The 27,074-nt window shown below is 37.4% G+C and overlaps 8 protein-coding genes across 16 annotated transcripts; 6 read left to right on the forward strand and 2 right to left on the reverse strand.

The window, feature by feature from the left end:
• Positions 1-47: 47 nt before the first annotated feature.
• LOC123009004 (serine/threonine-protein kinase WNK2) lies at positions 48-11,742 on the reverse strand. 6 transcript variants are annotated; one of them, XM_044405096.1, is made up of 19 exons: positions 11,630-11,742; positions 11,022-11,283; positions 10,255-10,973; positions 7,399-8,157; positions 6,930-7,345; positions 6,714-6,878; positions 6,365-6,664; positions 4,697-6,310; positions 4,000-4,641; positions 3,549-3,608; positions 2,157-3,421; positions 1,992-2,109; positions 1,867-1,944; positions 1,442-1,817; positions 1,364-1,392; positions 549-1,229; positions 304-394; positions 216-239; positions 48-167 (listed from the first exon to the last, which is right to left on the reverse strand). In XM_044405096.1, the coding sequence occupies exons 4-19, from the start codon at positions 8,153-8,155 to the stop codon at positions 151-153; spliced, it is 6,633 nt and encodes a 2,210-aa protein (XP_044261031.1). In that variant the 5' UTR covers positions 8,156-8,157; positions 10,255-10,973; positions 11,022-11,283; positions 11,630-11,742; the 3' UTR covers positions 48-150. The 6 variants fall into 6 exon arrangements, with proteins under 6 accessions (XP_044261031.1, XP_044261032.1, XP_044261033.1 ...); XM_044405097.1 differs by lacking the exon at positions 11,630-11,742 and adding an exon at positions 11,420-11,590; XM_044405098.1 differs by lacking the exons at positions 3,549-3,608; positions 11,630-11,742 and having other exon boundaries at positions 4,321-4,641; positions 11,022-11,226.
• On the forward strand, positions 11,704-13,227 carry LOC123009010. Its single transcript, XM_044405104.1, has 2 exons — positions 11,704-11,929; positions 11,978-13,227. The coding sequence occupies exons 1-2, from the start codon at positions 11,801-11,803 to the stop codon at positions 12,128-12,130; spliced, it is 282 nt and encodes a 93-aa protein (XP_044261039.1). The 5' UTR covers positions 11,704-11,800; the 3' UTR covers positions 12,131-13,227.
• LOC123009005 (flap endonuclease GEN) lies at positions 12,124-14,554 on the reverse strand. Its single transcript, XM_044405100.1, has 7 exons — positions 14,062-14,554; positions 13,738-14,017; positions 13,541-13,694; positions 13,250-13,498; positions 12,989-13,197; positions 12,783-12,942; positions 12,124-12,736 (listed from the first exon to the last, which is right to left on the reverse strand). The coding sequence occupies exons 1-7, from the start codon at positions 14,304-14,306 to the stop codon at positions 12,141-12,143; spliced, it is 1,893 nt and encodes a 630-aa protein (XP_044261035.1). The 5' UTR covers positions 14,307-14,554; the 3' UTR covers positions 12,124-12,140.
• On the forward strand, positions 14,281-16,035 carry LOC123009006 (histone deacetylase 3). Its single transcript, XM_044405101.1, has 3 exons — positions 14,281-14,808; positions 14,856-15,732; positions 15,780-16,035. Exons 1-3 carry the CDS (start codon positions 14,604-14,606, stop codon positions 15,991-15,993), a joined length of 1,296 nt encoding a protein of 431 aa, XP_044261036.1. The 5' UTR covers positions 14,281-14,603; the 3' UTR covers positions 15,994-16,035.
• An 18-nt stretch (positions 16,036-16,053) lies between these two features.
• On the forward strand, positions 16,054-16,984 carry LOC123009007 (zinc finger CCHC-type and RNA-binding motif-containing protein 1-like). Its single transcript, XM_044405102.1, has 4 exons — positions 16,054-16,230; positions 16,281-16,392; positions 16,450-16,668; positions 16,714-16,984. The coding sequence occupies exons 1-4, from the start codon at positions 16,118-16,120 to the stop codon at positions 16,936-16,938; spliced, it is 669 nt and encodes a 222-aa protein (XP_044261037.1). The 5' UTR covers positions 16,054-16,117; the 3' UTR covers positions 16,939-16,984.
• Positions 16,975-17,884, forward strand: LOC123009008 (60S ribosomal protein L32). Its single transcript, XM_044405103.1, has 4 exons — positions 16,975-17,105; positions 17,216-17,315; positions 17,370-17,522; positions 17,685-17,884. The coding sequence occupies exons 2-4, from the start codon at positions 17,223-17,225 to the stop codon at positions 17,841-17,843; spliced, it is 405 nt and encodes a 134-aa protein (XP_044261038.1). The 5' UTR covers positions 16,975-17,105; positions 17,216-17,222; the 3' UTR covers positions 17,844-17,884.
• A 309-nt stretch (positions 17,885-18,193) lies between these two features.
• On the forward strand, positions 18,194-19,442 carry LOC123008757. Its single transcript, XM_044404754.1, has 3 exons — positions 18,194-18,273; positions 18,752-18,879; positions 18,924-19,442. The coding sequence occupies exons 2-3, from the start codon at positions 18,778-18,780 to the stop codon at positions 19,140-19,142; spliced, it is 321 nt and encodes a 106-aa protein (XP_044260689.1). The 5' UTR covers positions 18,194-18,273; positions 18,752-18,777; the 3' UTR covers positions 19,143-19,442.
• A 315-nt stretch (positions 19,443-19,757) lies between these two features.
• Positions 19,758-27,054, forward strand: LOC123009404 (oxysterol-binding protein 1). Of its 4 annotated transcripts, none has more exons than XM_044405689.1 (9): positions 19,758-20,049; positions 20,113-20,172; positions 20,244-20,432; positions 20,477-20,919; positions 21,233-21,408; positions 23,620-24,280; positions 24,341-24,490; positions 26,185-26,520; positions 26,572-27,054. In XM_044405689.1, exons 1-9 carry the CDS (start codon positions 19,907-19,909, stop codon positions 26,709-26,711), a joined length of 2,298 nt encoding a protein of 765 aa, XP_044261624.1. In that variant the 5' UTR covers positions 19,758-19,906; the 3' UTR covers positions 26,712-27,054. The 4 variants fall into 4 exon arrangements, with proteins under 4 accessions (XP_044261624.1, XP_044261625.1, XP_044261626.1 ...); XM_044405690.1 differs by having other exon boundaries at positions 19,763-20,049; positions 20,483-20,919; XM_044405691.1 differs by lacking the exon at positions 20,113-20,172 and having other exon boundaries at positions 19,766-20,049.
• The last annotated feature ends 20 nt before the right edge of the window (positions 27,055-27,074 follow it).

Here is a 27,074-nt window from a genome sequence, read left to right on the forward strand (position 1 = left end):
ATTAATTATTGCAACATTTAAACACCAGGGATCAATCAAAAAGCAAACTCAATTCATTATATTTAATATTTTAAATTGAATATTATACAAATAAACAAATAGTAATATACAGCCTTCGTTCTCACTTATGACCATCTAGTTAAACCGATCTCACATTTTCTTATTTTCTGCAACAAAAATGGATAAAATGAGCCACTTTTAGCACTCCCAATTACCTTCAATTTGTCTCCTATGAAACTCTGCAACAACATAACAAAAAAAACCATTAAAAATCACCAACTTCAATACCGATCTCATAATTACCCATAAACTCCAACTGCTGCTTACGATGAGCTTCCATTAAAGCATTCAATTCAGCCTTTTGTCTATTCAACATTTCTTCAAAAGTCTCTTTCTAACCAGAAAAAAACACAATTAACATGGAATAAATCAAAAAATATGATAAAAAGCGTGCTACTCTATCGTAAGTTAGTAACTACATAAAAAGCCAGGCATGCCAACCACTAAAACCAAGCGCCCTGCACCTATCTCCACCTGTTATATCTTACCCTCTTGGTGACGAAATAAGTTTCCAAATATTGTTGGATTGGCACCACTGCTTCGCACAGTCTCCTCCCGCAACAACATTTGTAAACGACCTCCGTACTGTTGGTACGACTGTAATTATCAAACGCGTACATATCTAAATTACTAAACCCGCCATGAACCGTATGATAATTATCAAAATCGTCAGTCATTTGCATCATGTGACTTTTTAAATTATGCATCGATGCGGAATGTTTAAATTTCCAGTTTTTTTTCAACAAATCCGTCGGTGACTCCCCTTTTCGTTTGCGTTTCTTTTTCGCAAACTTTCGTTTTCTTGGTGATTTTCGTTTTCTTAGATTGGTAGTGAATAAACTGTCATCGTACAATTGTTGATCTGTCAAATCGGGACAACTGACATTCTTATCACTAACGTTATTGATAACAATTTGTGGTTCGTCAATACAGGCATTGATATCTGGTAAACTAGAGGTGAGTGACTCGTCAGGGGGGTGAATGACGATTTGTGGGTATTGACGGAAGGTTTTCGACATGCGACGGCCCCCCGATAACCTCCTGGGGTTGCCTTCGCCAGAAGTCCTCCTTATCGGCAAGATATGTTCAATTTCCTTTTTTAAATCGGTATATGATAATGATTTTGGTGATTTAATATTAGAATGGTGTACAGTGGTGCCAACTGCATGCTACAATGAAAAAAATCACTAGCTACTCGAAAAGAAAATCAATGACACGGGCGGCGAAATTAAAGTTAAAACAAAATCAAATTGCACAACACTGAATTAGTAAAAAGGGACAAAAAAAAACACAAAAAACTCACTTTTACTTGATTCACTTCCGGTGCGAATTCTGTAACAAATCAGTGAAAATTAAAAATCCCAAATTTCATGCTACCAACCTGTCGAATTTGGCGGTAAAGTCCCTACTAAAATATTCGCTAAACTGTCAAAAGTATTATTGATGACGCTCGTATAATCTGAATCTTTTTTCGTTTCTTCATCCTTTTTGTCTTGCTCTACCACTAGTTTATTTCGGTCAGGTTCTGTAACCACACTGACTTTGAACCTTGACACTTTCCGTTCTTTCGATTCGGCAATTTCCGGTGACAGCAGCGACTCGCCCGCTTCCACTATGACTTCCGGTCGATTAATTTTCTTAAGTTGGTTATTCAATTCTGCCAACTGCTTGGCTTTAAATTCGACATCAACTTCCAAGACTGGTGATAAAACTTCCGAAGAGGTGGCACCACTGCCAGGAGCGGACTCGATTTGCAACTACCAAAAAATAATCAAAAAGCGGAAAAAAACGAGTATCAATTGTTACTTTATTGATAGCGTTAGTGATAAGAGATTCTTGAGGAAATTCCAAATTAGCTGGGTTAGCTTGCGGACTAGATGGCGCCTAAATCAAACCGTTATTTATTATTCAATCACAATAACAAATGTTACCGTGGTTTGAGTCCGGGCTAACGGAATCGAGGACAGTTGCTGTTGTAGATTTTGCAATTGAGCGTCGTATTTGACGTCCAATTGAGGTGTCGAGGCTTGACTACCACGTCCGGACGCACTAAAATCAGAAATTACATTCGAGGTTCGAGTCTTGGCTAACTTTACCTCTCAGTTATCTGTTTTAAATTCTCCAAGGGGAGTTTTTTCACTCCCATACCGCCCTGTTGATGCAAATTCAACGCATTATCATCAACCGAAACCGAATGTTGGAATTGTTGTTGCGGTTGCATCGATAAATTCTGTACGGATACAGATCCCGACATTATCGACGTCTGTGGCGCTTGATAAATCACATTAGTGGCGGGTATTTCAACAGGTTTTGGTAAATTCAACACCATTTGTGGGGGTGATGCTTGTGAGACCGGTTGTTGATAATTCGTCGGCTGTTGCAAGATGAGATTCTGCTGTTGAGGAGGGAATTGTACAGGTTGCTGTTGTACCGGCGGCGCTGCAGTCACAAACTGTTGATTGGTGGTAGTTGTCACTACGATTTTTTTCGGATCAGTTTCGGACGAGTCTTTTTTCGGATGCATGCTATTTTTGAGATTATCAAGACTGATTTTCAATTGTTCGAGGGTGTTTATCATTTCAGGACCACACATGACCGGTTCTTCTTTTCCACAAGTCGATTCCTCTTTCAGAGAACATACACTAACTTTCTGTTCGCTCGATTTATCAACATCGAGAGTTTTCGTCGAGGATTCAACAGGGGCCGAACTTTTTCGTAAATTTTCAGATTTTGTTTGAGTCGGAACTTCTTCTTCGGTTGTTTCCGGACCGAAATCCTTATCTTTCGGCAAATCTAATTCACCAGACAGGACCGGACTCACCAAAAACCTCGAGATTTTCCTTTGTGGCACTTTTAAAACCGTCGTTTCGACCTTTTCTTCATTTTTCTCAATTTCTTCCTTCGGTTTTTCCTCGGGTTCATCGTTTTGGTCACGTGATTCGTTTTCGGTGCGTAAAATAAACACTTTTAAGTCTACTTTTTGACCAGGAACAAGTTTCACGTCGTCTTTTCGCTTCAAACTATCGTTTAGTTCGTCCTTTAGGACATCTTGAGAGCCATCAATTTCGCTTTTGACGTCTTCGACCACTTCCGGTTGTTTTAAAACCGACACACAGGTGTCGCTCGAAAACGACACTGTTGTCGATTGGTCGCTTCGATTATTCGAAACGTACGTATTTTCAGGAGTGTAATCGCTCGCCGTGCTTGTCTTTCGTGAAACAGTTCCGCTACTATTGAGACTTTCACGACAACGCAAATTCTGAGTGAGTTTTTCCGAAAGTGTCGATTTTAAACCTTGGAAAGTGTCTTCGTATGTCTCGAAGCCGGGTTTTATCAACATCTGGCCACTACTGTCGTCACGCTGTCAAAAAAAACAACAAATAATAAATACGTTTATTCGTCAAAAGAAAATTTGTAACCAAACTACTTTGCAAACAGAAACAAGAAATAAAAGAAAAATAAAGAATCGAATAAGAACAAGTACTTACAGATCTGTGTCGTCTGTGTGTTTTTTTATGCGGATATCTCGTAAGAGATGCGTGTCTGACCTATGCGTAAGCAGCGTGCAAAGAAAAGTTAGATTAACGTGGGAAAACAAGAAAATTAATTGCTAACATTTTAAAATAGGAAACTGTAATATCGATTAGTGATTTTCTGGCCTAAACTTGCCCAAAAACCATAAATTTTGTGGCGACAAATAAAATTATAACCAATTTTGTTAATAGTTTTGAAAATTTAACTTAAAAATCGAAATGTAAAACTATTGTTAAAATTTTAAAATAGAAAACTGTAATAACGACTTGTGGTTTTCTGACTTGAACTTGCCGAAAAAATCATGAATATTGAAGCTAATTGTGTTCATTTTTAAAAATGTAATTTGAAAAAGAAAATGTATCCAGTTTTTCGCGGTAGAAGCCTGTATTATCGGCAGTCGTTTACCTTCTGCACGTACGGCTTCGGACTCTCCGGCACCTTATCAGGATTATTCTTCAACTGTTCCATCACATCTTTCAAATGTTCGTGTAAATGCTTATACGGTCCTGGTTTCAATAACTCCTGCTTGATCATTCCCTCCACTATATCGGTCGGTGTTGTATCAAACCTATTAAACTTAAAACTAATCGTTTTCTGTTTGCAAAGCAGCTGACATTCAACCGTTCCATCAGGATGAACGTTTTGAACAATCAATTGTTGTCTTGTACTCAATGATCTTTGTTTTCGTGTTTTTGGTTTGTCTTCAGTCGATGTTTCTTCACTTACTTGTTCCGAAGTGGAAATGTCCTCTTTACTTTCCTCTTTATTAGGTTGTAACTCCTCAATTGATTCCTTTTCGACAATTTGCTGTTGTTGAATGTACTCTTGCATTGATGGTGGCTGCGAAACAGTCGACAATCGACGAGTGTCAAGCGGTTGAGTGTCAAAAGTCGACATTGGAGGAAGAGAGGCTGTTGAAACGCGATGTTGTTGGGCGAGTTTTTGCTGTAATTCGACTAAATTCATAGGAGGTGGGACTTCCCCCGAGAGGCGATGCCCTCCAGAGTGTTGGTCCGGGGGTTGTTGCTCGATTTGTTGTGGAATAACCTGAAATGGAATCAAGTTATCTGTATTACCGACATTAAAATTAGATTAAACTCACTTGTTGAAACTGTTGTTGCTGTTGATACAACTGATCGACCGATTGTTGTTGAACAAATTGTTGAATCGGAGCTTGTTGTTGTTCTGAAAAAGCCTGTTCTACTTGAGGTTGAACGTAACTCTGCTGCTGTTGATAAACCGGTTGTTGTTGTGGTTGTTGTTGAAACGTGGTCGGCGCTTGAGTGTAATTTTGTTGTGGTTGTTGCTGAACAATAATATTAGTTTGTTGAGCTTGATTGTATTCTTGTTGTTGTTGAATATTGGGTGGCGCCACTGTTGATACTCTTTGTATAACGGGTTCGGTGTAACTCTGTTGAGTTTGGTAAGGTTGTTGGTAATTCTGCGACGCCGGTTGTTGAAAATTTTGCGCAGGTGGTGGCGGTTGTTGTTGATAATTAGGGGCCGGTGGTTGTTGTTGTTGTTGAGGCTGTTGATAATTCTGCGAAGGCGGTTGAGGGTAATTCTGAGGCGGTGGTTGTTGAGGCTGTTGTTGTTGTTGGGGATAACTCTGAGCGGGTTGTTGAGATTGCTGTTGCGGGAAACTCTGAGTGGGTTGTTGAGGATAACTCTGAGCAGGTTGTTGCTGCTGTTGAGGGGGTTGATAAGGAGGTTGTTGATAATTTTGTGCTTGTGGTTGTTGATAATTTTGCGTCGGTGGTTGTTGTGGCTGTTGATAATTCTGGGCCGGTGGTTGCTGCGGCTGTTGATAATTCTGCGTCGGTATTTGCTGTTGTGGTTGCTGATAAGTTTGTGTCGGTTGTTGTTGAGGTTGGGTCTGTTGATAATTCTGAGGCGGTTGTTGTTGCTGTTGTGATGGTTGATAATTCTGCGATGGTGGTTGTTGAGGTTGCGTTTGTTGATAATTCTGAGGTGGTTGTTGCTGCTGCTGATAATTTTGAGCCGGTTGTTGTTGTTGATAATTCTGAGCTGGCTGCTGCTGTTGATAACTCCCTTGATAATTCTGCTGTTGTTGATAATTTTGTTCCTGTAATGTATCCAATTGACTATCAACACTCAATCTGTGCTCATTTTGGGCCGGCATCGCATGCAATAGTTCCGGTTGCGAAATACTCGACATTTTATGCTGTTGACTATCATTCTGTTGCACTTGCAAAAACTCAGCCTGTTGGGGATGACCTTCAACAACGAAATTTTGTTGAACAAACTGTTGCGGTGGTTGTTGTTTATGAATTATCGGTTGTTGCTGCACTGGTTCCATTGATTGTTGGCGTTGTAGTATTGGAGGATTTTGATGTTGTTCCTGTTGATAAATTTGTTGTTGCTGTTGTTGTACCGTTTCAGGTTGCATAGTGTATTGTACAATCCCTGGTTCGCTTTTCTGTTGCACATACTGCACCTGCTCCGTTTGTTGCTGTTGTTGTTGATATTGTTGCTCTAAATTCGGCTGCTGGTTGTAATCTTGCTGTTGTTGTTGCTGTACGACAACATTTGCAGGAGTTTGTTGTTGCAAATATTGTTGATATTGTATTTGTTGTGCCAGAGCTTCTTTTTCTTTGTTTCTCTGTTCGCGTTCTTTGGTAATTTGGGCGATTTGCGCCTTCAGCAGTTGAGCCACGGTTTTGGCGTCCTCTTCGAAGATGATTCCCGATTTGGCCTGTCAAAAAAATAAAACTGTCAAACTGTCACAAAACTGTCAATCAATACTGACCATCTCCTCGGAAATTGTATCTATCCGATCTGTTTCCATGTCAAATTCGAATTGAATCGCTTCGTTTTCTTTATGTTTGTGAGTGCGTTTCTTCGGATCAATTACGCGTAATCTAAATACGACTTTGTTGTTTTCCTGAGACACAACTTCAACTTTCAAACCAAAATCTTCTTCGAAGAAAGCATGAGTTAGAAGATCTTTAACTTTTGGTCGGTCTTCTTTTCGCGGTCTTATGCAACTTTCAATGACGTCTTTGACTTCAGGATTTTGAACTTTTTCAAAACTTGCCGGTTTGACGCCCTATACAAGTGTTTTTACAACCACAAAATCCCTGAGACTTAAAACTTACAGAAATAACTTTTTTGTAAATCTGAGCCGGTCCTGTGCATTCCGAATAGGGATACTCGCTGGTTGCCATCTCTAACATACACATACCAAACGCATAAACGTCCACACCTTCATCGTAGTGCTCCTCATACATTTCCGGTGCCATAAATTCAGGCGTACCAATCACCTGAAACTCACAATTAAAACAAATTTTCTGTAAAAACACCAAATAACTTACTGATTTGGCAAAACTTCGATTTTTTAATGTCGCCAAACCTAGATCGCCAATTTTTACTAAACCTGTCGTTCCTGTGATGAAAATATTATCACATTTCAAGTCACGATGTATGATCGGTGGCGACCTCGAATGGAGAAATGCTAAACCTTTTAGAATTTGTCGACACCATGACTTTAATACTTTCGGATTGATTTTTTTGAAACGTCTCAGATAAGTTTTGAGTGTTCCACTTAACATGAGTTCGGTGACTAGAACAATGTTCTTTTTTTTCGTACCGGTCGACTCCCAATAGTTGTAAAAACGAACGATATTCGGATGTTGGAGTTTTTTCAACATTTCAGCTTCCTCACGGAAACGTTGTCGTTCAGCCTTGTTCAGTTTTTTCTCTTGAAGTTCGCACCAAGCAACCGCCACACCTTAAAAATTTCAATTTTAAATATTAATAAAAATAGAAAACTGTATTACCGACCTGTTTCCGTGTCGAGTCCACGATAAACCGTCTTAAATGACCCTCTCCCGATCTCCTCCTCGTACTTGAAGAACCTCCCATCGGGACTAACCGCGATTGGTCTATAGACATCATCGTCATCCTCTTTAGGTCTATTCAAATCAACAACTAATGGTTTTTCAATATCGGCACTATTTTCCGCATTTTCGTCATTTCTATGCAACTCATCGATGGTCTGTTCAGTAATTTCCTTCATTTCAGTGTTGATAAACAAATTCTTCGGTATGTTGTACCTCGCCCCCACCTCCAATAACCTTTTATCATTCTGCGCTTCCGGTTCATCTTCTGCATTCGAATCCGTTTCGACGGGAATCAAACAAGTTACACCGCCATGTTTAACTGATCTCTTGTTTTTCCACTTGTCGTTTATCACCCTATCGACGTTATCCGACAGTTCGGTTATAACCTGACCGACGGCTAATGCCGAATCGGGAATTTCCGCACACGAATCGTGATACTCTTCGTATTCTTCAACGAAATTACGAGCGTCTAATAAATTATCAGTTGATGGTGTGTGTGTTATTATTTTCGGTGTGAGGATGTCGCTGGTGATGCAACGAAGACGATTGGAGTAAGTGAGATCGGTTGATAGTTTCTTTCTGGTGCTTTTTTCAATTTCGAGGCCGTTCTTTTGAATTATTTGGAAGGCCATTCCGATGATGCCGTCGATCACTTTTTCAATATCAGAACGAAAATCGCTACTGATGCGTACTGGCATGTCTGCGAACAACACGAAAACATTGTTTCATTTCATCGATACTAAGAAAATTGTTTATCAGATAAGTAATTACAATCTGATAGAAAGTGCTCGACTTCGAACTATTGTTAGATGTTCTCTTGAAATAATCAAAAAATAAAACCAGTGAGTCCGTATTTGTTTTAATCAAATAAATTTTTGTTTTCGTTAAATCTGTCAAAAACGACACACGACTGGGAATCATGTTTACCAACTTAATAATTTGAGTTTTTAAAACACAATCACATGATTTTCTACAACATCCTGTATTTTCTTGTTTGTCTCTTAAATCTTTAAAAAAAATTAAAGAAAACTCACCCTTGTGACATTTTTAACGAAAAAATAATGTCTATTAAATCAAATTTGCGTCAATTGTTCCTCAATTAAATTATGTAATTAAATCAGCAATTTGAATTTTACAAAAAACTCATTTTAATTATTTTTTTGATAAAATCGGAGATATCAGATCAAATCTCCAGAAACTAAAAAATAAACAAAAAATTCAAATCACCAAAATTAGTTACTACAAACTTGCATTAATTGAATTGAATCGAATTACTTGTTTTAAAACCACTTTTTTCACAACTTAACCAAAAAAATTGAAGTATACAGAAGTGCCAAGATAAAAAATTAAAATTCACTGGATTAAATGAAATAACTAATCCTTTAATTTCTTTTCAAAGAAACATCAAAATTGACCGCAAATTTAATTTCACAGCCAACCTGATGTGAAAAATTTCAAATTTTACACAATAATGAAACGAAAATTTATTCTTTCCCTCGTAATCAAGCTGTGACGATGTTAATTGAATAAAAAATTGTGTTTTCCACTTTTTTATAGAAACTTTTCAATCACATTACAAACTCGAAGTAGGTAAAGATGCAAAAATACAATTATGTATGTTTATACTTTTTTAGTCTGGACAAACGATGAAAAAATGTTAATATTCCCAGAAACTTCGACATTTTTGTATATTTACTAATTTGCTAGACTAAAAATATTTTATTACAAATAAAAAAAAATTACGCTCGAAAATGAACTGACAACATATTGAATTATTAATGAATTCTATTTTCAAACATGTATTTTGGTTATTTAGTAGCATTTTACTAATCACGTTAAATTAAGATTTTTATTGGTCATCTGAAGAACCAATTTGAACAAAGCTCAAAATCCCCTAGATCGTTATAATTTGTATGTACCAGGTGAACAAAGAAACCAAATGTTATTTGCTTAAACTATTTATTTTTTGAAAAATTTATTAATAAATGACTAGGTACCTACTATGAAATCGATAAACAAAAATTTTTGAGTTTTGCAAAATTTTTTTGTCTTTTAAAATGACAATAATCCACTATAAAACCGTTTTTACAAAGGCTATGATCTAGGGATTACAACCAAGGAGGTTAGATGGTCCATCAACCATTTACATTTTATTAAATTTTTATCGAAAAAAAAAATTATATTATCTACCATAAAAAAAATCGCACAACTCAAAAACAAAATAAAATTTCCTCCTCAAAATACGATCACATTTTTTATAGCACTTTAATATTTATTAATTATTATTTTTGAAAGCAAATGATTTAAAAAACGCGCTTGCTCCCATACATTTTGTTCACTTTGTATATTTTAAATTTTACGAGTGAAAGAAAATTTACTATCATCAAAAATTCCGATCTTATCAATTATTTCGCTTTGTCTAATTAATCTGAAAAACCTTAAAAAAAATACACGAAAAAATGAATCAAATGAGGCATGAACATATTAAATTACAAAAAAATTCGATTGGTTTAAACTCTTTTGGTCATTTAGTGATTGAGGAAGACATTTTATAAATCACGTGACTTAAAACTGAGATTTTTATTGGGTACGTGAAGTACCAACTTGAATAAAATTCTCGAAATTCCCTAGATTTTCATAATTTGTATTTTTTTACGAAACGACATTTCGAGAAAAGGAAAATTTACAATCATCAAAAATTCCAATCTTATCAATCTTTTCTCATTAACCTGAGATAGTTTTATCAAAAATTCAATTACTCAATTACAATTACTGAAAAAATACTTTATTTGTTTACCTTTGTGTTTTTCAAAGTTGTGTAAATCTTCGTCATCGTTGAAGAGTTGTATATTACAAAATCTCTTCCTAAACGGCGCCAAATTCTCAATGATGTTATCATAGGGTATGGAGGAACAACTGTGGGTCCTTTCCTTCTTTTCCGCATTAAATCCGCTATCATCAATCTTCGTAAACGTGTACCTATTTAAACTAGTGGTAGTAGTAACAACCGTGGTATGGACCACATCCGTACTAATCGTTCTAACATTTGTAATAATCTCTTTTTTCTCATCTTCGCTATTTAAAGACGAACTTTTCGCCTTCTCCTTCTTGCTCTTCTTCTTCCCGCCAACTGGTTTTGCTTTAACTTTCGCCTTACTCTTTTTGCGGTCATCCTCGACCGTATGATAACCCTTATTATTCGCGATAATATCAGGAGACGTGGAAGTTTGATCAATGTATTCTAAGCTATCAAATTTCCCTAAATCGGGCGTGTTTTGGCAAGACTGATTTCGGCCTGTGGCAGGGGAGGAGGGTCCGCAAGTCGGGGCCGCCGCTTGCGCAGCCTCCTCCCCCGCATCGCATGATTTCGTCGATGCGGAGGATAGTGTTCGTTTGTGACCGGGAGGTTTCGCGTGCCGAGTCAACGATTTCGTCCAACCATGGAAGCTTTTCGTGCTGCTTTTGCTGGTCGTGCTTGCCTCGCTGCCTTTACGTGGAATGGTCGGACTAGTAGTTCTGAAAAATAAGTTAAATCAAGCCCCCAAACGTGCGATTGTGACTCACTGATCCTGCTCGAATTTCGGGCAAGATTGCCCCGTTTTTCTATTTTTGTCGGGATGGCAAGCCTGACAGCGAGTCGCCCTTAACGATCGTGTGTTGGCTGAACTTGCACGAGGGTCATTTCGTAAAAAATTCGGTTGGTAACGTTTGTAATCCTCAAATTCCAGTCTGACCAATGTAATCACTCGATTGGGGAGAAACTCGCCGAAAGTCCATCAAACGCGGAACACAATAAAACTAGAGTCGGAGTCAGTCTTGGTAAAATCTACAACGGAAAAGAGTTTTTCATACCCCCACAGGAAAACAAAATTGGTACGCCTATGGAGACATATGTCAAATATTTTCTAGACTTTTTTCTTGACCATGAAAACTGATTCTATTAAATCAATCGATTGACTTACTTTGGGGCGAGATTCCCGTCTCAATTACCGCAACACTTTATTAAATTCGATTTTATTTTCGAGAAATTTCAATAAAACGCACACGACAATTTCGTCAGAAAAGACTCGACTTTCAAGCAAAAAACCACATGAAACTAATCAGTTTTGTTACGACAATTTCCAGATTACGTAATTACACTAAATTAACGCTAAATTTCGTCAAAAACTTACATTTTATAATGAAAATTGACAACACCCTCAATAACGAAAGATTACTTTGCATTTGGCCACTAGGGAGCGCTTCAATTGACATTTTCCATGCACTAAAATCCCTAAATTTTTGACACATAACCTCAAACAAGAGACAAAAATTTGCAAAATACGAAAAAATGACCGGTTTCAATGGATTCTTTCGGAAATTATACTACGACGACATCGACGGGAGCACCAGACGTGGCCCCGCATCGTGATTACAAATTCCTTATCGTTCCTTTGGTAGTGGTGTTTCTCATTCTTTTACTGTCGGCCCTTGTAATTTATAGCCCTCTTAAACGACCCCAAATCATTTGCATTTTCCAGGTCTATTTAATGGCCCGAAGGAAACGACGACTAGACCGTTTGCGACACAGTCTTATGGTGTTGTACGAATTTGATTCAAATGAACATGAATGGGAATCTTTAAACAGTTCAGACAATCCCAATTACACCCAAATCAACAACACTGCTGTCTAGAAAATGTTTATTAATCAACAGTATTTGAGTCAGTATCGCTATTAAAATAATCCTTGAACGTCTTTTCAAATAAATCGTTTTCAATCATCTCACTCACAAAAAAGCTACAATCAACATTTTCATTCAACTTCAGTCCAAGTTTTTCCAAATTTTGTGGCACATAAGTGGGCAAATCCCTTCTAATTATGTCGTCTACGATTTCAGACACTTGTAAGTCATCCTCATCGCCAAAATTCGACTGGTTGAGGTCAAAAGACACATCTGGGGCCACCTTTTTCGGAGTTGAAGCCTTGCACAAGAAGGCATCTAACGTGTGGATGTGATTATTTTTCGTTTTCTTCTTCACTGGTGATTGTGTCGTGATTGAAATGTTTTGCAACAAGTCATCAATTTCATCAATTGCAGATTTCTTCTTTTTCCTTGATTTAGGTTTCTTCACTTCAAATTCACGCACCAAGTACGGGAAGGCTTTTTCTACTAGATTTTGGGGCTCCACAGTAGACCACAACTTTTCCAAATCCCCGAATTGTTCCAACTGTTCCTCAGGGATCAAGTCACTAAAGTGATTTAATTTATCTTCCCAGACTATTTCGTAACTGAGGATTCCTGCAAAAAGAGTCGTATTTATTTGTTTTTCTAGTGATTTTTGCACCTTTGAGGGTCCTTCGTTTTTTGATAAATTTTGGTGAAACAACTCCTCCTGTCTTGTCACTGATTTCGTCAAAATGTAACAACTGCCACCTGGTCAAAATGGGGAAAAATTTTTCAAAACTGTAAATCTCCTCCCAAGTCAGGTATTTGACTGTAAATTTCTTTCAAAAAATTATTTTGATTTTTTTGTGATTTTAACCAACTCACAATGAAGTTGACCAAATCTGGCCTACGCCACTTCAAGTTTAGTTTAGAAATTTTGCTTTTCTCACTCAGAAACTCATTAATTAAATTCTCATCTGGGAAATTGGGATCAATCAAGGCTTTGCTCCTCATATTTAACTCATTTTTGATTTCAAGTCTTTCATTTTTAAAACCAGAATCGCAACCTTGATTTGTCTTGCACACAATACAGCCTTGAAAAAAATAAATTATTTAATTGTTTTGACTCGATTTTTATTCAAATACCCTTTTTTACATGCGCTTGGAGTTTGCCAAAATGCCCACAAGACGTACACCGATTTTTATCGGAAATTTTCGCCTCTAACTCTTCATAAATCGGGTTTTGGCGCCACGACCTCAACCGTGGCAAAATCTCGTCATCATTCACCGAATTAAACAATTTCATAACCGAGTCTTTGCCAATTCCGTGGACTCCATCACAATAATCACTTCCACAAAGTAGCGCCAAGGCAATAATTTTGTTCCTGCCGAAATCTGCTCAAATTCGAGTCAATTGCCAGTAATTTGGGGACTCACTCAGCCTTTCATTTGCCACACTTATGTCATAGACGTCAACAGAGCCCCCTTTAGCAGCCTGATTACCTTGTTGCGAGATGGAAAAATTGCGGTAAACGACACGTGCCCCATATGCAAAACAGTCCGAATCTTGGCTAATTATCCCGTCAATGAGCTAAAACAACTCTGAGTTGTAATTTAACAAAAAATAGTAATACCCCAGCTTCATTCAAATGTGCACACAAGGCCTCCGCTTCGCCCTCTCCTTTCACACACGCAATCCCCAACAAATTCAACATCTCCTCGCACCGTTTCAACGTGAAATTAAACCTCGACCTGTCTTTGGTCTTGACCTCAGTTTTGGGTTTGGCCCCTTTGAATTGCAAGGCATTGCGAGCGGCTATTGTCTTGTATTTGAGCTCAGGGGCGTGGCCTTCAAGCACAAAAACTACATTTACGTCCATTAGTAACAAATAACAAGCCCGGAAGTATAAATTCCTAGAAAAAAATTTAAATCTTGTGCCGGTTAACAGTTACCTAACCTCAAATACATCCGGGGTTGGACCGCGTATTCGGCCACATTTTGCGACTCACACACCCAACACGATAAATCAACTGCAACAGTCTTGCCTTGAAGTTCGTAAAGGGGCTTACGCTCCCCAAAAGGAGCTAAAATTGTCCACAGATCTTTGATGCCCATTTTTCGAATTTGGGGACTTTCTTTTGGAGGTTGGTAGTGAAGTGAAGTGATGTTCAATTGATTTAAATAAATAAAAAAAGAAATCATTTAAATTATTAGCCTCGATTATTGTAAAAGTGCTAAACAGTGATAATTTTTATGTTTGTGGTGAGACAAAATGGGGCACATGGTTCACAAAACTTTTCTGTTTGGTGATTTTGGTGTGGTTGAGTTGGTGGTAAAGCGCATGAAACGTCATATTTGTTTGGGGGCCTGTTTTTTCCAAAAATTATAATGGGGGCTACCCGAAAGCATGCCAGAGGATAGATTTTGGCTCACTAAACGCCTTATTATTGTAGTTTTGTTCTTGTATTTTTTGTACGTGTGGAAGGAGCTGTCTATGTGATGTCGAAGCACCGAGTGTCTTATTTTTTCAACCCTGATGTGGGGAACTTCCATTACGGTACAGGGCACCCCATGAAGCCCCACCGACTCTCTGTAATTCACAGTTTAGTGTTAAATTACGGCTTGCACAAGCACATGCAGATTTACCGGCCTTACAAGGCGAGTGCTCACGACATGTGTCGCTTCCACTCTGACGAATATATCGGTAAAAAACCCAAATTTTGATTTATTTCCCTCATTAACAAATTGCAGATTTTTTGCAAAAGGTCACGCCTCAAAATATTCAAGCCTTCACGAAGCATTTGAGTCACTATAATGTAGGGGATGATTGTCCCGTTTTCTGGGGGCTGTTTGACTTCTGTTCGATGTACACAGGGGCGTCGCTCGAAGGGGCCATGAAACTGAATAATAATCACTGTGACATTGCTGTTAATTGGTCAGGGGGGCTGCACCATGCGAAAAAATTCGAGGCCAGTGGTTTCTGCTACGTAAACGACATTGTGATTGGAATTTTAGAATTGCTCAAATATCACGCAAGAGTTTTATACATTGACATTGACGTCCATCACGGAGACGGCGTCCAGGAAGCTTTTTATCTCACTGATCGAGTCATGACTGTTAGTTTTCACAAATACGGCAATTATTTTTTCCCTGGAACGGGTGATATGTACGAAATTGGGGCCGAAAGTGGTCGGTATTACTCCGTCAATGTCCCCCTGAAGGAAGGAATCGACGATTCGAGCTACTGGATGGTTTTTAAGCCGGTTATTTCAAGCGTAATGGAGTTTTTCCAACCAACAGCCATTGTGTTGCAATGTGGGGCCGATTCTTTGGCCAATGACCGCTTGGGGTGCTTCTCCTTGAGCACCAAAGGTCATGGGGAGTGTGTCAAGTTTGTCAAGAGTTTAAATGTACCGACTTTGGTCGTCGGAGGGGGCGGTTATACCCTCAGAAACGTCGCCAGATGTTGGACTTATGAGACCTCATTACTGGTTGATGAACAAATCTCAAACGAATTACCGTACACGGAATATTTAGAATTTTTTGCACCCGATTTTACTCTACATCCTGAAGTCGTCACAAGACAGGAAAATGCAAACAGTCGCCAGTATTTGGAGGCCATAACTAAGTAATTTTGCAAATTTTAAACGACTTTCATTATCTTTTTTTTTATAGATTTGTGTGCGATAACTTGAAAATGTGTCAACACTCGCCAAGTGTGCAAATGCACGACGTCCCAGGAGACGCAATTCCAGAAGATGATAAAATCAAAGAAGAGGAAGACCCCGATGTTAGGATTAGTCAAGATTTAGAAGATAAGACGGTCGAGGCTAAAAACGAATTTTACGACGGAGATAAAGATAATGATAAGGAAGATATGGAAACCTGACTTGTATTTAAGTAAATAATATACAAAGATTTTTTATTTAAATCTGGCGCCTTATTCGAATCAAACCGTTTATTGCCGATCAATCTCGGAACTTTAATTTTTGTAAAAATATTAAAAATAAATAATGAGCGGCGGTCTAGTCCCTAGTAAAAGTACAGTATACGTCTCAAATATACCCTACGAGCTAAAAAACAACGACTTGCATAAATTATTCGAGAAATACGGTAAAATTGTCAAGTGAGTAAAAAGTGAGGTTAAGTCGGTTTGTTTATTATTTTCCCCCTCAGAGTCACAGTTTTAAAAGACAAAAACACACGTAAAAGTAAAGGAGTTGCGTTTATCTTATTTCTGAAGACTGAAGACGCCTTAAAATGCGTCGAAGAAACAAATTTGAAAGAGGTATAAAAAAGGTGAAAAAGGTAAAAAATTGTTGCTTTGATTTAATTTTATTGCTAGATGTTTGGGCGAACAGTTAAGGCAAGTATAGCAAAAGACAATGGACGGACTACGGAATTCATCAGACGTAAAGACTACCCTGATAAAAGTAAATGTTTTGAATGTGGCGAAGTTGGGCATTTGAGTTATAAATGCTCCAAAAATATTCTAGGAGAGAGGGACCCGCCCCCTAAAAAAGTCAGGAAACGTAAAAAGAAAATGTCATCAGAACTTACAGAGGTACAATGAAAAATTTTTTTTTATTGATTTATGTTTTGTTTTTAGGAACAAAAGGAATATTTTAATGATTCAGAATCAGAAAATGAACCAAACAGAGACGACGATGAAACGTTAAGTGCGGCTATTGCCTCAGAACAAGAAAGACATGAACTTGAGGATTACAGATATAAAGTTGCCACCGGCAATTATGACGATGAAGCGGCCCTTGAACCACCAAGAAAATTAATTAAGAAAAGTGCTTATTTTAGTGATGAGGAAGAAAGTGATTAATTTATCCATTAATTAAATTAATAAATAATTTGAAATAACTGGGGATTTTTTCTCGATTTGGTAACTTTTCTCGTGCACAGTTGGTACAAGTCTTTCCGTCAAGTGACATTTCGCGAACGTGTCAGAAAATACGGCACGTTTTCAATCTTTTAATTTCTGACCAATCCGTAAGTATTTTCACGAAAATAGCCCCCAAAACCGCCCCCCATATGTCAATAAATACAATTTAAGTGATCATTTCCCCCAATTTCTTTCCTAAGTGTTCATTTTGTTCTAGGGCAAAAATGGCGATTCGTCCCGTTTACAGGCCTGAAATTGTTAAAAAACGAACGAAAAAGTTCATCAGACATCAATCTGACCGTTATGGCAAACTCAAAGTAAGTAAAGACAACAAACAAGTGACTCGGGAGTGACCTAACCTCAAATTTCAGCGCAACTGGCGCAAACCCAAAGGTATCGACAACAGGGTTCGTAGGCGCTTCAAGGGTCAATTTCTGATGCCCAACATTGGGTACGGCTCTAATGCCAAAACAAAGCATATGCTACCCACAGGATTCCGCAAAGTTTTAGTACACAACGTCAAGGTTTGTAAATTCACGAAGACAGTGTGTTTTTGTAGTAAACAATGATGTTTTTTGGTAATTTGCGACTGAAATATCATGTCGATAATCATCACTGAGTGTTCCACTAGGAATTACAGAAAACAGCCTTTGGGGTGACATGAAATGACTGGAGTTTTGTTACAGGAATTGGAAGTGTTGTTGATGCAAAACCGCAAGTATTGCGCCGAGATTGCTCACGGAGTGTCGTCAAAGAAGCGCAAAGAGATTGTAGAAAGGGCCCAACAGTTGTCAATTAGGGTTACAAATGGTCACGCCAGGCTGCGCAGCCAGGAAAATGAGTAATTTAAACTTGTAACATTTAAATAAAAACTGTTTCGTAAAAACATCTTTTATTTATTAAAATGAGAGAATGAACAAAAACACGATTAGCCCGTCACACCAAAAATGAGAAAAAGAAGAATAAACGGTTGTAAACAATGTGTCTGGAGTGGTGGGGGTAGGTTGCTTGCCGGTTTTATATCGAGAGGGTGCGTTCCAGGTTTCAAGGTGGGATTAATTCAGGCATAAATCGCATTTCCCACACTAAATTAAGGGTGTCATATGGCAAAAAAATTAATTTGAAAAGAAAAACCGTTAAAATAGAGGGGGATGGTGCTTTGTTTATTTTGCTAATGGCGCGTTGTGATTGGTTGATCGGTTTTGGCGCGTACATACAGCGCCACCACCGGAACGCTTTCGAGCTAAAATCACAGTTGACTGAAGCGTTGTTTCGGTGAGTCGATTTTATTTCCTCTCTTAAAAATTAATATAAATTCATAGAATTTTTGTAGAAATTCAGTTAAATCATATAAAAATAATAGTTTTTTCGTGTGAATTTACTATGCTTTCGGTTTGAGCGTACGTTTCGTAGTATCAGAGCAATTAATTCCCGAGTCGGATTTTATCGAAAATTCGCAGCCATGGCCGCTTCCATTTCTGCAACCCAAGCTTGGCTTGATCTCTCTCACACTTGAAAAATTATTTTCTCTGAGACTAATTAACGCAAGTGGGCGCAAATTGTACGAAATTGAAGCGAATTTTCGCCCCCTTGACCCAGTCGTACGCCTCGCGGGCCCCGAAGCCTCTTCGCTCTGGAAAATATTTGGGTGTAGCCGAGAATTTTAATATTATATTATTTTGAGTATGGCGCGCGCGGGTCGCCACTCTTTCGAATTCCAGCGCCCCCCTGATGCGAATTTCTCTCATTTCAGAGTGCAATTTATCCAAATTTGAAAAAATGTCGGACGACGCAGCCCCAGCGAAACGCGGCCGCAAAGCCAACGCCGAAAAGGCCGAAAAGAATGACGCCAAAGTCGATTCGAAGAAGCGCGCGAGAAAAGTAAGTTTTGAGTCGGTTGAGTGCAAAAAACTGATTTTGTTTAGGAGGTAAAGGCCGCCGAGGGGGACTCGAACGATGAGGGAGCGGCGCCGGTCAAGAGGGGCCGTGGCAGACCGAAGGGCTCCACGAAAAAGAAGAACTCGCCCGCCAAACCCAAGCCCAAAGGTACAGGACGCCGCGGAAGGCCCAAGAAAGAGGAGAATAAGGATTCAGCTGACGAAGATGGCGAAGAGAATGATGCAGCTGAAGAGGACGATGACTAAATTTAATTTAAGCGCAAATGAGGTGACCTTCGGTTCGTTTTTTTAACCATTTTATTTGAAATTACCATTCCATTTGTCGGTCGTGCCATTTCTGTTTCATGTTTCTCCCGTTTGTATTGTTCACCGCGAGGATCACCTCTTGTAACAATAAGATAATTTTAAGTTGTGTGTATGATATTAAAATTAGATATTTATCTGAATTAGGATGAATCTCATGTAACCACACGTCTCATTGAAATTATGTGGAATTAGTCTTGTGGATGGTTACTCTTAAGTTTGAATAAAGAAAAACAGTTTCAATTTTGTTTATGTGAAACCCCTGGACCGGCCCTGGACAATTACAAATGGCTGACTTTACTAACCTTGCAACGGACGAATCTACACTAATCCAAGCACTAGAAACATTTTCACTAGCACTAAATGTTTTTAATGTAATAATTTGGGGGCTAAACTTGTTTTAACTTTCCGGTAACAATTGAAAATTAAATTTTATAAATGGCGGCGGCGCTGCCAACCTTACATCATTCACATCCCTAGTAATTTAAATGCGTAAATTGCTTATTTAAATCGTATTGGGTGTTTTTTGGTGGTAATTGAGGTCGGGGGTGTGTTTTGCATTTTAACCTCCTTATGGGGTTTTATTTTTACCGTTTTGGAGCCCCCCATTTGTTTGTAATTAGGGTTACGTCACTGGGTTAAAAGATGGACGACGTGTCATTGTGAGTACCAAATAAAAAACAATTCTGGTACCAAACTAGTGAACAATGGGCGACGTATCGACGACAAAGTCCACCCTGGCGCAAAACGAGCCTGCCATGAAAGGTTGGTTGTTCAAATGGACCAACTATTTGAAAGGTTACCAACGTCGATGGTTCGTTCTCCAAAATGGACATCTGTCATACTACAGGTATTTAAATTGTTATTTTCGGTCGAATCGTGCCCCTTTAGGCATAAGTGTGTTGTTGTGCAGGGCCGAGAATAACGGAGGGGTCCCCACTCTGTCAATTCGGAGACGTAGAAGGTTCAAGGGGTGAGTACGAAGGCCCTGCACAACACCCCGAAAACCGCCTTGATTGTTCCTCAATTGTGTCAATTTTGCAGGAATCAAGCCGAGATGGCGCACACATGTCGCGGGAGTATTTCCCTTCACGGAGCCCTGATTTACACAGTGGACGCGTGCACTTTCGTCATCTCAAATGGGGGCACACAGACCTTCCACATCCGGGCCGCTTCCGAAGTGGAGCGTCAATCGTGGGTCACAGCCCTCGAGCTTGCCAAAGCTAAAGCCATGTAATGATCATAATAGCCGCAAACCATTATTATTATTATGCAAGTTTCAGACGCAGCATGGAGTCGGAAGACGATGAAGAGGAGACTGATGAGGGGTCCGGCAGCCCCGAAGACTGGTCAAGCGTTGTGCGCAAGTTGGAGGCTCAACTGAACGACATCCAGACGTGCAGTGACCTCATTCAGAGGCACTGGAAGTCGTTAGTTAAGCCTCTGACTGAGATGGAGACTAATCTGGATCCTGATGGGGTCCAAGCCAAGTCAAAGGAGGTCGGTGAGAGGGCCACTCTCTTCCGTATCAGCACAAACGCGATGATTAACGCCTGTGGGGAGTATTTAAAGACAGCCCAGACTCATGGACATAAGTGGATCAGGCTTTTGCAACACGAAAGAGAACAAAGGCAAAGACTGCAAGAAATGGTGGAGACTCTAGCTCAACAACATTCTAAATTGGAGCAGGCGGCTAACGCCCACACGAATCGGCCCACAGGTGAGCCCCTCGTCACTATTTTTGACAGCATAACCTCTTTTCACCATAATCAGTCAGTTTTGACAGTTGAAACATTTGAGTAAATTTTGGTAAAATTTCAACGTGTAGTGATAAAAACGAGTCAATTATGCGAAAAACGAACAAATCGGGATGTAAGTATGCGATTTGTGATAAAATTCCTGTGATTTAATCGATAGGAAAGTTTTTTGACATAACCTCACTTTTTGGTTGTTTTATCAATCTAACAAGTGTGATGGGTTAATCGGCAACAGTTTTAAATTGTCAGTTTAATATTTTTTTGTGAAAATTTCAGTGAATCCAAGCGATGGGGAAGAGGAGGACGAGAATGAGTTTTACGACGCTGTAGCTGATAGTACTGGGGGTGTTTCCGACGGGCATTTTACATTAGATATACCCACCGGGACAGGACATAGGAGGAACAGTTCTGACAGTTCGAGTGAACCAGATGAAACGACTGAAACTAAACAAGTTTGTATTAATTTTATTTTATTAATTGGGTGATAATACGCTTCAAGGTTTTGTGTCGCTTTTTTTGTAATAACATGTATCAATTTTGAGTTATTTACTATTTAGTTATAATGTTTGGGATCGGGTTTACGTCACAATAATCTAATGTAAAAGTAATTATTTAATTGTGTGTCATTACATGACCATTGTTTAAGTTTTATCACAAAATAACAATTTTAAATAAGTTGTAAATTCGATGAAAATCGAGTTGTAGTAAAAGAAAGAAATGTTAAGTAATATCTCCTTTAATGCAATGACAAGGTCAGTACTCAAGGTGAAATTTGCTAATAAATTTATTATGGTATTTGGTTATTATTGAGGTGGGTGACCTAATCTAATTGTCAAATCAATATTTTGTAAAAAAAAATGGTCACGCAATTGTTTTATAATTTTTTTTTGTAAATATTTTTCCTCCAAAAAACTGGTGTAAAATGAGTCATTTTCTTATTATTTGACTGTGATGTTGTAATTCTATTAAATCGATTTTATGGCTATTAGTTAAAATTTTTATGTTTTCAATGACACAAATTTGTTTGCAATTAGTGTAAATTTTAGAAGAGAATTTTCCAATGTCGTTTGAAAATAAACTAAAATGTAACACAAATTCGAGACGAATCCTTTATTTCTGTATGTTTACTCAGAAATGTAGACAAGATAATTTAATTTTATAAAATAAATATTAATTCAGTGATTAATAATAATGATCTACCAACCGTCAAAATCGTAAGAAAAAGTATTATTTTGAGTTTTTTAGTATGGGTAATAGTCTGTTTTTTTAAACGGAAATGTCAATCTTTAGGTAGTAATCTCGCAGTGTATTTTTTCACAAAGGCTAAAAATTGACACATTTCAACGTTTTCTAAATTATCAGTGAAAAAAACAAATTATTGACACTATAATTTTAAAAATCTATTAAATTAAAAGTTATTACAGAAAGTAAATTTCATACTTTCAAATAAATTCGATCGAAGCTTCCCATGACTTTGGTATTAAGTTGGTAAATAAACTATTAAATTCAAATGTCACACTTAATTCGGTGTTGCCAACTTAATTCTAAAGTCACAAGTCACTTTGATCGGAAATTAATTTGAGAGCTTATTATTTATTAGAGTAGAGAAAAGTAAAAAAAATACTTTCAAACGTTCAAACTTACTTTACACTCTGCTGTTTTTATTCAAACGATAGTTATTAGAAATGATTTACTTTTCAATTGACATTTTGTCAAAAATAATGATATCACTATTGTAACTTTGCACTTAATTAAATGAAACTCTTTTCGTTTTTTTTTGCCATTTTCCACGTTTAACTAGAAACTTGATGTTTTGTTAAATCTTTTCACAAAAAATCGAAAAACTAGTAAATTGGTTAAAAATATGTGTTTTTTACTCAAGATTTTGCTAAATAGAGAAGAAAATGACAATTTACTTTTACCTTTTCGAATGTTTTAATACATTTTTCAGCTAGAAACACAATTATCTCTCAAAAGTGCCAAAAAAAAAACATGCCAAAAATTCAACAATGGGCCAAAAATGGTGTTAGTTTTTTTTTGAGATAAAAACAAGAAAAAAATAAAAATTTAGTTAAAACAAGAAAAAAAAAATACAAAATTTAGTCGAAATTGATTTTATTTTTTAGCTTGTTTTTCACTCAGCTTACTTCATTTTTGAACTAGAGGATCATTTATTTTGCAAAATCTTGTTCAAAAATTACAAAAAGAATTGATATTGATGTTATTTTGTTTGTTCCATTCGATTAAACTGGTTTTATTAATATAAAAAAAAGTCGAGAAACTACAAAATTTGGTCACAAGTGCTTTTAAGCACATTTTTGTACTAAAATCTCAGGTTTTTCACGAGATTTTACCATAACACACGACAAAAATTTTTTTCATCTACAAACGCAAATATTTCGCAAAATTTTGTTAAAAAAAAAGACGAAAAATATCAGAATTTGACCTCAAATACCAATGTGACAAAAAATAAAGCTCACTTCTAGGACGTCAATTATTCCATAACTTTATAGTTTAAAAAAATTTATTATTAAAGTAAGACGTTGTCTGAACATAAAAAATACATCTTTCCTCACTCTCACATTCGTTAATAGTTAAAAAATGCTTAAATATTTTTTAAATAACATTTCTGCCAGCATTAAAAAACGAATTTATGTTTGTAGGTGGTGGTGGTCACTGGTAAATCGACAAATTTAGCGCGTAAAGTCCAACAGAGCGAGAGCCACATCGCCACAATTTCCACCAGTAAAAGACAGAGGCGGACTCGCGTCCCGGACAAGCCTCACTATCCTCTCAATCTATGGAGCATAATGAAAAATTGTATAGGAAAAGACTTGTCGAAAATTCCGATGCCTGTTAATTTCAGTGAACCTTTATCAATGCTTCAACGTCTCACCGAAGATTACGAATATGCTGACACTCTCGATGTAGCTGCAAAATGCACCGATCCATGTGAACAATTGGCTTATGTTGCCGCCTTCACCATCTCCTCTTATTCGACGACGAGTTCGCGAATTGGTAAACCGTTCAATCCGCTTTTGGGGGAGACGTACGAATGCGATAGAACAGACGATCTGGGTTGGAGGGCGTTCAACGAACAAGTATCGCATCATCCGCCAATGGTGGCACAGTTTTGCGAAGGCAGGGAGTGGAAATGTTGGCAGGAGTTTACGATGACATCGAAATTTAGGGGGAAATATCTACAGGTGATACCGTTGGGGACGGCACAAGTCGAATTCAATAATGGAAATAAATATTCGTGGAGAAAAGTCACAACAACGGTACATAATATCATCGTGGGGAAATTGTGGGTGGATCAGCACGGTATAGATGAGACATGGGGGCAAAAAATTCGGTTTTCATACGTTTTTTTTTTTGGTTTAGGTGATATGGAGATTACTGGGAAGGGGGCTGCGGCCGGGATCAAGTGTCATTTGAAGTACATACCGTATTCGTATTTCACGAGGGATACGCAGAGGAGGGTTAAGGGGGTGGTGATGGACATTGGGGGGAATGTCAAGTGGATCATTAACGGTAATTACAGGAAACTGTCAATTTATTATAGTCAGTGTTGCCAGGATTGGTGAAATTTTACCACATCTGGTGATTTTCATGTTAGTCTGATGATTTAGTAAAACTTTTGTAAAAATTCTAATATCTGGAAATTTTTTGAAGATGATAAAAAACTTGGTTAGTCAAATGTTTTTAAAAAAGTCGAAAAACCAAAATTGTTTAAAAGTAGCTCTGTTTGTTTTTTTTTTTACAAGATTTTACTATACAGAATCGAAAATGACACTTTATTTTTGTCTTTTTCGGATACTTTTTCAGCTAGAAACACAATTATTTTGCAATTTTTTTTTGTGTTTTTGAGAAAAGAGAATTCTGAAAATTACGTTGAAGTAGGCAAAAAATTACAAAATACTTACTTTGTTTTTGAACCAGAGGCTCATTTATTTTGCAAAATCTTGCTCAAAATCACGCTTAAAAATCACAAAAACAATTGATACTGATGTTATTTTGTTTGTTTCACTTGATTTAACTTGTTTTTGAACGAAATAAATGATAAAAGTAAGTCGAGAATGCTTTTAAGCACGTTTTTGTTCTACAATCTCAATTTTTTTTACGAGATTTTGCTAAAACGAACTGAAAAATCAACATATTTAGTCGATTTTTACATTAATTTTGCATTTTTTGGATGTTTTAGCACGTTTTTCAGCTAGAAACGAAATTATTTCGCAAAATTGGTTGAAAACATGCCAAAAAAACAGAATTAGGCCGAAAATGATACAATTTTTTTCTTTTTCGAAAGTTTAAGATTTTTAAGTTGAAAACTCTGTTTTTTTCGCGAGAGTTTGCGTGTCAAAAATCACTAAATATTTTTACCTAACTCTTAGGCTTTATCTTGATTATTTTGTCAAATTTTCTCGAAGGAAAACAAATCGGAAACTACCAAATTGGTTAAAAATGGTTCTGTTTGTTTTTTTTTTACAAGATATTGCTAAACAGAGTCGAAGATTGACAACTTATTTTTGTTTTTTTCGAATGCTTTTTTACTAGAAACACAATTATTTTGCAAAGTTGTGTCAAAAACAAGCGATAAATTTAACAAAATAGCCCAAAAACGACGTTTTTTGTCTCTTTCGAGTGTTTAAGGATGTTTTTGAGAGATAAAAACACAAAAAATTCGAGATATTGCATTGAAAGAAACTCTGAAACAGACTAAAAAATTACAAAATTAAATCGAAGTTGATATTTTCTAGCTTGTTTCGACTTACATCGTTTCTAAACCAGAGATTTATTTATTCTGCAAAATTTTGTCCAAACACGTCTAAAAATCACAAAAAAAGATTAATATTGATGTTATTTTGTTTGTTTCAATGGATTTAACTGGTTTTTGAGTAAAATTAAGACAAAAATAAGCTGAGAAACCACAAAATTTGGCCGAAAATGGTTTTAAGCACATTTTATAAAATCTCAGGTTTTTCGCTAGATTTCGCTAAAACAAAATTATATTATTTTTGCATTTTTTTCGAACATTTTAGCACGTTTTTCACCTAGAAACGTAATTATTTCCCAAAATTTTGTTGAAAACAAGCCGAAAAATCGCAGAATTAAGCCGAAGTGCTTGTCATTTTTGTTTTTTTAAGAGTTTAAGCGGATTTTTAAACTGAAAATTGTTGATTTGGCAACACTGATCACAGTTTTCTGTAATTGTGTTTGATTTTTAGGTACGTGGGACAACCAGATTGAGATAGCCCCCGTGACGGGTAATACGGGGAGTTCTAGCAACCCGGTGTACGAGACGGGGCCATCGGTGGTTGCTTGGAAGCGTCGCATGCCGTCCCCCGATGCTGATAAATACTACGGTTTTACGATTCTCGCTGCTCAATTGAATGAACCGGAGGAGGGCGTAGCTCCTACCGATTCGAGACTGCGACCCGATCAAAGACTAATGGAAGAGGGGCGTTGGGATGAGGCAAATACCGAAAAAGTGAGACTCGAGGAGAAGCAAAGGGCGACGAGGAGGAAGCGTGAAGCTGAGGCTGAGAAAGCAGCAGCAGAAGGTGATTTATTTTGTAGTTTTGTGAATTGGGTTTTTGAAATAAATGTTTCAGGGAGGCCCTATGAGCAATACAAGCCGGTTTGGTTTGAACAAGTCACAGATGAGAATGGGGTTGCTCTTCATGTTTATAAAGGAGATTATTGGGTGTGCAAGGAGAGGCAAGAGTGGGATCGGTGTCCTGACATATTCTAGTAATAAATGAAGCTTGATTATTAAAGTAATTTATTTAAACCGAGGCTGAGGTTTTTCCCGGGTACGGTATTTTAATTTTTATGCTACAAGTCAATGTTGGAAACAATCATATATCCTTCTTGTATATATTCGTTGTATTTTTAGCCTGTTTTAGAACGTGGAACAAGAGAATTTACTCAGTTTTTGTATAAAGTCACACTTTCCGCAATTATGTGATACCAGAGAAATGTAAATAAAATTACATTGTTGTGTGTAATGGTTTTGAGACTAAGGAACATTAGATTGTTGTATATATTGTATCAATGCTTTGGCCGATGTAGGATTCAATAAATTTTCTAATACATCCAAGTGTTTTATTTCAAG

Source organism: Tribolium madens, unplaced genomic scaffold, assembly GCF_015345945.1.
Source record: "Tribolium madens isolate multiple individuals breed KSU strain unplaced genomic scaffold, Tmad_KSU_1.1 Scaffold_71;HRSCAF=194;Tcas5.2_LG6, whole genome shotgun sequence".
NCBI classification, from domain to species: Eukaryota; Metazoa; Arthropoda; class Insecta; order Coleoptera; family Tenebrionidae; genus Tribolium; species Tribolium madens.

What these genes read in the sequence shown, in the direction of transcription:
- LOC123009008 (XM_044405103.1), top strand. Translation starts at nt 17,223, where the DNA reads ATGGCGATTCGTCCCGTTTACAGGCCTGAAATTGTTAAAAAACGAACG. An exon ending in ACCGTTATGGCAAACTCAAA is followed by an intron (nt 17,316 to 17,369) that starts GTAAGTAAAGAC and finishes CTCAAATTTCAG; the next exon opens with CGCAACTGGCGCAAACCCAA. An exon ending in TTTTAGTACACAACGTCAAG is followed by an intron (nt 17,523 to 17,684) that starts GTTTGTAAATTC and finishes GTTTTGTTACAG; the next exon opens with GAATTGGAAGTGTTGTTGAT.
- LOC123009004 (XM_044405096.1), bottom strand. Translation starts at nt 8,155, where the DNA reads ATGCCAGTACGCATCAGTAGCGATTTTCGTTCTGATATTGAAAAAGTG. An exon ending in TTTACAAAAAAGTTATTTCT is followed by an intron (nt 6,665 to 6,713) that starts GTAAGTTTTAAG and finishes ACACTTGTATAG; the next exon opens with GGCGTCAAACCGGCAAGTTT. An exon ending in AGCAACAACAGTTTCAACAA is followed by an intron (nt 4,642 to 4,696) that starts GTGAGTTTAATC and finishes ATTCCATTTCAG; the next exon opens with GTTATTCCACAACAAATCGA.
- LOC123009006 (XM_044405101.1), top strand. Translation starts at nt 14,604, where the DNA reads ATGTCGAAGCACCGAGTGTCTTATTTTTTCAACCCTGATGTGGGGAAC. An exon ending in CCACTCTGACGAATATATCG is followed by an intron (nt 14,809 to 14,855) that starts GTAAAAAACCCA and finishes AACAAATTGCAG; the next exon opens with ATTTTTTGCAAAAGGTCACG. An exon ending in TATTTGGAGGCCATAACTAA is followed by an intron (nt 15,733 to 15,779) that starts GTAATTTTGCAA and finishes TTTTTTTTATAG; the next exon opens with ATTTGTGTGCGATAACTTGA.
- LOC123009005 (XM_044405100.1), bottom strand. Translation starts at nt 14,306, where the DNA reads ATGATTTCTTTTTTTATTTATTTAAATCAATTGAACATCACTTCACTT. An exon ending in CACATTTGAATGAAGCTGGG is followed by an intron (nt 13,695 to 13,737) that starts GTATTACTATTT and finishes GAGTTGTTTTAG; the next exon opens with CTCATTGACGGGATAATTAG. An exon ending in AAAACGAAGGACCCTCAAAG is followed by an intron (nt 12,737 to 12,782) that starts GTGCAAAAATCA and finishes CTCTTTTTGCAG; the next exon opens with GAATCCTCAGTTACGAAATA.
- LOC123009007 (XM_044405102.1), top strand. Translation starts at nt 16,118, where the DNA reads ATGAGCGGCGGTCTAGTCCCTAGTAAAAGTACAGTATACGTCTCAAAT. An exon ending in AAATACGGTAAAATTGTCAA is followed by an intron (nt 16,231 to 16,280) that starts GTGAGTAAAAAG and finishes TTTCCCCCTCAG; the next exon opens with AGTCACAGTTTTAAAAGACA. An exon ending in TGTCATCAGAACTTACAGAG is followed by an intron (nt 16,669 to 16,713) that starts GTACAATGAAAA and finishes TTTTGTTTTTAG; the next exon opens with GAACAAAAGGAATATTTTAA.
- LOC123009010 (XM_044405104.1), top strand. Translation starts at nt 11,801, where the DNA reads ATGGATTCTTTCGGAAATTATACTACGACGACATCGACGGGAGCACCA. An exon ending in TTCTTTTACTGTCGGCCCTT is followed by an intron (nt 11,930 to 11,977) that starts GTAATTTATAGC and finishes TGCATTTTCCAG; the next exon opens with GTCTATTTAATGGCCCGAAG.
- LOC123008757 (XM_044404754.1), top strand. Translation starts at nt 18,778, where the DNA reads ATGTCGGACGACGCAGCCCCAGCGAAACGCGGCCGCAAAGCCAACGCC. An exon ending in CGAAGAAGCGCGCGAGAAAA is followed by an intron (nt 18,880 to 18,923) that starts GTAAGTTTTGAG and finishes GATTTTGTTTAG; the next exon opens with GAGGTAAAGGCCGCCGAGGG.
- LOC123009404 (XM_044405689.1), top strand. Translation starts at nt 19,907, where the DNA reads ATGGGCGACGTATCGACGACAAAGTCCACCCTGGCGCAAAACGAGCCT. An exon ending in AAACGACTGAAACTAAACAA is followed by an intron (nt 21,409 to 23,619) that starts GTTTGTATTAAT and finishes TTATGTTTGTAG; the next exon opens with GTGGTGGTGGTCACTGGTAA. An exon ending in TGTCAAGTGGATCATTAACG is followed by an intron (nt 24,491 to 26,184) that starts GTAATTACAGGA and finishes TTTGATTTTTAG; the next exon opens with GTACGTGGGACAACCAGATT.